General features: G+C 62.0%; 1 protein-coding gene across 1 annotated transcript in view; it reads left to right on the top strand.

Moving 5' to 3' along the window:
* LOC103919686 (ankyrin repeat and fibronectin type-III domain-containing protein 1-like) overlaps positions 1-8,087 on the top strand; it is a gene marked incomplete at its 3' end in the record, with an annotated part of 187,168 nt that overhangs the window by 175,257 nt on the left and 3,824 nt on the right. Inside the window, exons 10-18 of the mRNA XM_009327232.1 lie at positions 119-216; positions 1,662-1,752; positions 3,958-4,065; positions 4,289-4,388; positions 4,974-5,106; positions 6,335-6,454; positions 6,833-7,048; positions 7,403-7,569; positions 7,886-8,036. Of these exons, the coding sequence (XP_009325507.1) occupies positions 119-216; positions 1,662-1,752; positions 3,958-4,065; positions 4,289-4,388; positions 4,974-5,106; positions 6,335-6,454; positions 6,833-7,048; positions 7,403-7,569; positions 7,886-8,036 (1,184 nt within the window). The remainder of the gene's footprint in view (positions 1-118; positions 217-1,661; positions 1,753-3,957; positions 4,066-4,288; positions 4,389-4,973; positions 5,107-6,334; positions 6,455-6,832; positions 7,049-7,402; positions 7,570-7,885; positions 8,037-8,087) is intronic.

The following is an 8,087-nucleotide window of genomic DNA, read 5'->3' as shown; positions in this document are numbered from 1 at the left end:
GGCCCCCCCGCTGCCCCCGGTCCCTCTGCAGCTGCTGGCCCCAACATGCTGCAGACAGCCCTGGTAGCCTATCCCTGCTCCGGGGCCGTGCGGCATCTTGGGGTCTCTCTCCTTTCAGTGGAATGGAGCTGCTCCCCCACCTTCTCGCCGTGCCTGGGGGAGGCCGTGATCGACAAGCTGAAGAACTTGCACTTCACCATCCGGGGGCTGGTGTCGGTGAGCTCTCAGGGTGCCCCACAGGGGTCCAGGCTGCCGGGGGAGAGCCCACAGCCGGGGAAAGCCGCTGGCCATGGTGCAGCCCATGGGGTCATTCCCTGCAACCGATGCGGGGAGGGGATGGGGCATCATTTCGAGCAGGAGGAATAGGATTGTGCCACGGTGGTGTTCAGCACAGCCCATGGGCAGAGCTAAGAGTGTGGGGCCGGGATAGGCATCTGTCTGTCCCTGCATGGCCATGGCCACCCTGGCAATGGGGAAACCCCCTGCACAGGTTGCCTGGGGAACTCTTGAGTGAAAGGCAGAATGGGCCCATTCACCAAGCGCCTGATTTATCCTCTGTCCCCCACCCTGCTCCCATCTCCACCTGTGCTCCTCCTGGGCAATAAATCAGTGGCTCGTTCCTCTGCCACCTGCACAGATCGACCCCCCGCACCAGCCCTGTCGCTCATTGGAGAGGAGGGACCAGCCCTGTCTTCATCTCCAGGAGCTCAGCAAGGTCACGGGCTGGTTGGGGCCGGGGCTTCCCGCTGTTTTATCGCCCTGAGAACTCCAGGGGCCACGCTGCCTGTCAGCTGTCCCCTCCCCAGGGACTGCCGTCCTGTCCCTGGCACGCACTGGACTGGCGAGGGGAGACGGGGCGGGATGGGGACCGCGGCAGGATGGAGCTTGGGATGGGAACACGGGGAGATGCTGGGATGGATGGGGTTGCTCTTACCAGGCAAGGGCAGCACCAAAGGTCCGGGGCAGGCAGGCAGGGACCACCGGCTCGAGGAGCGGGGGAAGCCCTCCATGTGGTTAGAGGGGCTTAGCCAAGGCAGTGGTGCCAGAGCCCCGGAGCTGCTGTCGGGGCAGGAGAGCTGCCCTGGCGTGCGGCAGGACAAGGGCTTGAGCGGAGCCCGGAGCAGTGCCACTGCAAGGAGCTGGCCCAACCCCATCAATCATGCTTTCAGAGCTGCTTCGCAGGCTCCTGTCCGCCTTCATGAGTGCCTGGAGGCCTTGCAACATCTGGCAGCTTGACTGAGCTTTAATCAGAGGCCTTTAATCACTGTCGCCATGCCACAAGCCCTCAACAGTGTTGGGCCAGCTCCCTCTCTCCAGGGGCCAGATCCTTGCATGTCGCAGCGCGAAGGCAGCACCCCGGCCCTCCAGGCTGTGGAAGCCCCATGTCTTTGGGGCTGGAGCATCTCCTGGCAGGGGGCATTCGCAATGTCCGATCTTTCCTCTGCCTCCCGCCAAAACCAGCCACCCAGGCTGTGGGGATTCTCTAGTATCTGATAACAAGAGCTTTGTACAGCTGGGGGAGGTCAGAGCCAGTGACCTGGGGTGCAGGCTCCCAGTTTAGTACTCCTCGTGGTGTACTGGGCTACAGGGAGATCCTCCTTCCCTTGCATGCCAGGCCAGAGGAGGTGCCGGTGCGCTGAGTGTGGCTTCCCTCCTCGCAGGGCACGGCTTACTACGTCCAGGTGTCTGCCTACAACATGAAGGGCTGGGGTCCCCCGCAAGCCTCCGTGCCCCCTTTCGCCATCCCTTCCAGTAAGTACCACTGGGAACACCCGCGGGAGCCGGCACCAGCTGCAGGATGGATGGGGAGAGGCGGCAGCTCCCTGTGCCGTCACGGGTCCCTCTCACTGCTGGGATGGCGTCTAGTGGACCCAGGAGCAGAGGCAACATTTGGAGTCTTGGGCCAAGCAGGGAGGCTGTGCCCGGGGGTCCGGCATGCTGCCTCCAGCCGATAGGAGCTTTCCCAAATAGTGATTTTTTAGCCTGAAATTCTCCCGGCTGCCTGGTAAAGGTTGAGCCATTTTAGGCCACCTGGATCAGCTCATCCTAAGGAGGAAGCTACGAGAGAGGATGTTTTGCTTTCTCAGTTAAAAGGAAAGCAATGCAGCCATCTCCTCTGTAGGAAGGAAAACCACCTCTGGGTTTTTTAGCAGAGGTTTGTAATTTAGCACAGGGCAGCTTTTGGGAGGGGTCAGTCCTTACTGCCTCAGTGACATCTGCCCCAAGGCGGCCAAGCTTGTGCTAAACCACCGTTGGCACGTGCTGAGGGGAGACACAGTGGGATGCCCCAGCTCAGCCCCTGGAGGTGCCCCCCCAGGGCTCGGAGCGGTCCTGGTCCTGAGTGGCAGTGGGCCTGGAGCCCTTCCTGTGCCACCGCAAGCTCTCGCCCATCCAGCCCAGCCCTGGGCACCTGCATTCCCTGGCACCAAGCTGGGATGGGGGTCACGAGCCCCACTGGAGACCAGCTCTGGGCTGTCAGCACTTTCCTCCCCACACTGGCATCAGGGCAAGCAGGGGGAAAAGCCCCCCAGTTTCACACAAGGCACCCCAGGGTGCTGGGGGAGACAGGCCAGGAGGACTGAACTGGAAGGAGCAGCCCCAAAGGGTGAAGTTCAGGGCTGAGCGGGCTCTGAGGTGTCCTCTGCCCCTCACCACTGGTCCCGAGACAGGTCTCTGCTGCGTGGTGGTCTCGCGGGATCAGCGCCTTCGGATGTGTAAGGAGCGGCCCCGTGCGCACCTGGGGAGGCTGAGCGCGTCCCCACGAGCAGGCAGCAGGGCGGTGGGCACGCGGCCCCTGCCACCACACTTGCAGGCAGTGAGGGACCGGGCATGCTGCTGCATGTGAGCAGTGAATGCCCCACATACGGGTCGAGGTGCAGGGCTGACGGCACGTGAACAGCGATGGGGCCAGAGATGCGCAGGCACTATGCGTAGCGCTAGCTGCAGATACGCAAGCGCTATAGCACCAGCATGGAAAGATGCAAAAGTACATTTGCATGTATATGAATGCATATAACGAGCCTACCCATGCACTGCCTTGCCCTGGCTTTACCCTGTCCTGGCAGTGGTTGTCAATCATGTTTGCACCCACTTTAAAGCCCCTTTGCCATCCTGCACAGGTCACATTCCCCGTGACCGAGATCCACGCGGCATTGATACAGAGTACCGCTGAGGTGAATCAGACATGAGTGGGTTTTATTTATTTTTATCTCCATTAATATTTCTCCCTTCAGTAAAGATCCCTCCCTGGCCCAGCAGAATATAGTCAGGCACCTCCCTGGGTGTTTTTAAAGCTCCTAAAAATAGTGGCGAGCCCCAGCCAAAGTTAACAGAGCTGAACTTTCCATGGAAAACAGCAGCAGGCAGGACACAGGGGGTGTTTAAAGCAATTAATGTAAAGCTAACGTAGAAGCGCCAGCGGGTCCCCGGCCCCACTCCTGGTCCTGCTGCCATCTCGCAATGGGTGGAGCTGGCAGGAGAGCTTATTTATGTGTTTGCAGAGGTGAGCCCAGCTCTCGGCACTCGCCCGGAGAAAGCTGTAGCTCCAGGGAAGACCTGGAGGAAGACACTGGAAAGAATTTTATTTTTTAAGGCCGGTGAAGTGTGGCAGCAACAGATGGGACCTTGTTCTTTCCCTCTGCTGTGTCCCCGCCATGCTGCAGGGTGGCTGGTGGCCATGGGGTGCTGTGCAGAGCCAGGGTGCTCCTGGGAAGAGGCGCGCAAAACTAGGGATCTCCCAAAGCCCAGCCCACCCAGAGGTGCCCACACACGACTGCTGCTGTGCCATGCTGTGCCATGCTGTGCCATGCTGTGCCTGTGGGACACCTAGGTGGGGTGCCAGGAGGTGACCTGCCATGGGGAGGAGGGGACGGGAAGCCCTCTTTCTCCCAGGCTGAGGGGTAGGTGCTGGGGGCGATGGGCCAGGTGCTGGGGGTGATGCCGGTCTGTCCCCCGCAGACTGGCGGGAGTACGATGGCCGGGCTCCACGGCGAAGGGGACAAGCTGAAGCTCTGGACCATCTGCTGGGCCAGGTGAAGACCGTCCACCAGCACTGCGTTTGCCATGGTAAGTGCGCGGCATGGCGCTGCAGGGACACTGGGGTGGGGGGATCCAGCCGGGCCCCCCAGGGTTGTGACATGGCCTATCTCATGGATGAGCAAAGCAGGGAGACAGCCCAGGCAGTGGAGACCTTGGCAGAGCCTTCCCACCGGGTTGGTGTGCCGTGCCGCAGACTGCCAGCGCGGTCCTTCGTCTCCTGCTGCAGCATCCTCTGCCCTCTGCTCCCCAGAGCCCTGCAAGAGCCAGCCCCAGAGCAGGAAGCACTCGGTCTCCAAGAGCCTCAAGCACCTCTTCCACCCCGGCAGCAAGTTTCTCAAGACGCTGAAGCGGTGAGAGGCTGATGTGCAGGGGTGGTGGAGAGCCCGTCTACCGGTGGGGACACAGGGCTGCCTGTCCTAGGCATGGCCAGGAGCTGCATGCACAAGCCAGGGACTGGGGGGTGCTCAGAGGTGGGTCCTTGCCTGGACAGAGCTGGTGGTGTCAGTGGAGGTGAGTCCCATCGCCCAGAGATCAGATGTTTCTCCTTGGTATTTCCATTTGGACTGGCCAAGCTGAGCCTGTACCCAGATCCCTGCACCATCTCCGAGCATCACCCAACACCCCACCCACCTTCACGCTTGGCTTCCAGGCACCCCAGCGTGTCTCCTGCGTAGGCCTGGCCCCATCGCCCTCCCTTGTGCTGGCCGGGGCATGGGCCATGGCATCAGCTGTGGCACTGGCCAGGCTCGCGCTGCTGGCAGCATTGGGTTCCTGTTCCCGCTCCTGTACTGCCGTGTGCCTCTTCTGCCACGGGCTGTTGGAGAGCAGCTGAAACCCGGGGCAGGGCATCTCCTCTGCCCTTGGGAGAGAGACCCTTTGGGAAATGAAGCTGGCAGCCGGGGGTGACACTGAATTCTGTCTTCCCTCCCATGCAGGGGCCTCTATCTGACAGCCATCTTCTACAAGGATGACAACATCCTGGTGACCCATGAAGACCAGATCCCCGTGGTGGAGATTGATGACACCTACTCCTGCCTGCTCATGCAGGATTTTCTCTGGTTCACCAAGGTGGGTGGCCCAGGGACCCTGTGCTGTGCACTGGGGCACGGCAGCAGCGTGGCTCCTGACACATCTCTGTCTGCCTGGCCACCACCCCGTATGCTGCTGAGATGATGGCCACCAAGATCTGCAGAGCGCCTTTATTGCAGCACCTTCCCCAGTGCTGCCTGCGCAGGCAGCTGTGCCCGTCGTGCGTGGGCAGCTGTGGGGGTCTCTCCGGGGCTGGCTGGGCCTGATTCGGGGCTGGGAGCAGCGTCGGGGGACACCCCATGTGCACAGAGTGAGCACAAGCCACTCCAGCTACTCACACCAGACGACACAACATCTGGCGGCTCCTGGGCTTCCCATCGTTGCCTCCAGGACCTCCGCTGTGCCTCTGCCCTCCCGTGCTCCGCGGGGCAGAGTGATGGCGAGAGCCAGCTGCAGCCCAGGAGTGCCGGGGTGAGCCAAGTGGGCATCGTGCACCGCCGCTGCCTTCAGCTGGCAGCAGCTCCCCCTCCGTCCCGGGTGCTGGGGCTCGGCAGCGCAGGCAGCCCGTAGGCTTGCTGCTCGATGGGGTTCAGCATGGACCGAGAAACCACCAGGGAACAGCATTTCCACCCCAGTCACTGGAAGCCCAAAGGTGGGCGATGGACCGGCGCCACGCTGGGCAGGCTGCGTGCCGTGATGGGTGGGCGATGGACCGGTGCCGCGCTGGGCAGGCTGCGTGCCTCAACGGGTGGGCGCTGCCTCTCCACAGGCATGCCAGCGGCTCCCCAGCTGTTTAACTGCTTCACCGCAGCATCCTGCCATGGCAGCTCTGCCTCTGTTGTACAGAGCAGGACATGCAGGGTGCTGCTGCCTGGCTCTCCGCTGTCAGTAGGCTTAGTGAAAGGGCAGGTGGGCAACTCAGGGCCAAAATCTTTTGCTGGATGGTCCTTTTCTACTGAGGGAGAAGGCTATCTTCTCCCTCCTTCTCTTGGCTATCTTCTGCTCAAACTTAAGAAGGTCTCAGTCCTAGATGAAGACAGATATCTGAGTGGACACGGCATGGTGCTTCCCTCAGGTACAGGCTCTGGAGGCATCTCGGGGTGCCTGTGGCATAAGAAATCACACCCCCGCGGAGAAGTGATATGCACAGGTGCATGCTCCTAACCCAGCTCAAACAGCAAGGCAAATGGGTTTCCCCAAAACACCCTTGTGTGAACCAGCTGCGGGCAGCGGCGGCCGGTGGTGACAGCCCTTCGGTGTGCTGCAGGTGTCGTGCATGTGGGATGAGATCCTGTGGCTGCGGCAGTGCGTCACCGTTTCCCAGTCGTCCTGTTCCTGCATCCTGCAGACGCGCTTCAAGATGCTGCTGGCCATCTCGCAGATGCACGTGAGGATGGGCCTGGGGGGGGGAGTGAGCGCCTGTAAGGGTTTGCTCCCCTGGGAGCAGCACACGCATGTGCCACAGCCAGGAAAACACGCTCTGCCAGTCCTGCCCACGGCTCAGTCAGCGGCAGGACTGGGTGTCCTTGGCCTTGTCCTCCCTGGCAGGACCCCGGTCGTGGAGCAATGGGGTGTCAGGCTTCATGGCGATCTCATGCAGAGGGACTGGGGGCTGTCGGTGGGTGCTTTGCTGGGCAGGCTGGTTTCCAGCAGGCAGAGGGGAGACCCCCGGTCACCCCCCGGCTGCCCAGACCCACAGAGCACTGTGCCTCGAGGATGACCCCTGACCCGCTGCTTTCTCCTGCCCTCCCATCCCATCGCGCAGGGGCTGCTGGGCATCCAGGACCTGGGGCAGGTCTTCTTCGAGCCTGTCAAAGACAAACAGGGGAACATCCTCATTGTCACCCTGAAGGAGGTGAAGACCAACCAGACCTTCGAGAGCGTCCGCTGGGTTCCCATCTGCAAGCTGCAGACCAGCCGCAAGTCCGTGTCCTCCCCGGAGGAGCCCACCGCTCTGGACACACTGCTGATCTCCATCCAGGTGCTGCGCCAGTGCCATCACGGCAGGGGATTGCAGTGGGCTCCTTCCCGGGACCACCAGCGCTCCCTGCTCCCCCGTGGGCTGGAAAGGCCATGGCAGAGCCCGGGCTACCGAGGGTTTGGTCCTGGCTGCCGGCAGAGGGGGAGCAGAACCCAACCAGCCTGCAAAAACACTGTTGCTTCGAGGGGAGGCATCAGGCTGGTGCTGGATTCATCCTGGCAGCACTGGATTGTACCTGCTTCTGCCGCTTCCCTTCTGCTGGCTGGGCTGGTGGTGCCGCGGCAGCCGGCATGAGGGCAGGAGAGAGCCCTGGTGCCGAGGGCTTGCTCAATCCAGCAGTGCCTTTCTCCTCAGGACAAGCTGGCTTACCACCAGCGGAGCAGCCATGCCCTCTCCCCAGGCCTCTACCTGGGCTACTTGAAGCTCTGCAGCGCCGTTGATCAGATCCGAGTGCTGGTGCCGGAGCGGCTCCCCAACATCCTGTGCCACGTCAAGATTCGCTCCAACCCCAACATCTCCAGGTGGGGCTTGCAGGACAGCTCACCCAGGGCAGCCAGGCTCCTCTGTCCCATCCAGCCTGAGAGCACCCATCACCTCCTGCTTCTGCTCTCAGGCTCCTGGTAGCAGCGTAATATTCCCTCTCAGCCCCACGGCCTGCCATGCAGGGCAGCCTGGAGCTGGAGCAAACCAAGGTCCCCCTCTACCTCCACAAGTCCCGCATCCCTTGGGGTGCTGCACCGTCGTGGGGAGGAACAGCCGAGCAAACACAGCTCTCGTAGCGTTCGTCCACCCCGCGAGCTGCTCCCTCCTGCACCTGTCTGTCTCTCCCTTCTCCAGGGAGGAGTGGGAATGGCTGCAGAAGATGGCCAGCGTGGAGGAGCCCATTCCTGCGGAGCCAGAGGCTGAGACCTCCCAGAACCACTTGTTTCAGGAGCTCCAAGTGGCCATCAAGGAGCTGATGACCCTGGTCAACATCCCATTGCAAGAGGTACAGGCAGGTGCCGAGGGCTGGGGAGGAGGGAGGGGGAGGGGGCGGGCA

Source organism: Pygoscelis adeliae, unplaced genomic scaffold (genome assembly GCF_000699105.1).
Source record: "Pygoscelis adeliae isolate BGI_AS28 unplaced genomic scaffold, ASM69910v1 Scaffold461, whole genome shotgun sequence".
Taxonomy (NCBI): Eukaryota; Metazoa; Chordata; class Aves; order Sphenisciformes; family Spheniscidae; genus Pygoscelis; species Pygoscelis adeliae.
The sequence above is the reverse complement of the archived record's forward strand: the minus strand, read 5'-3'. Positions and strand labels throughout refer to the sequence as shown.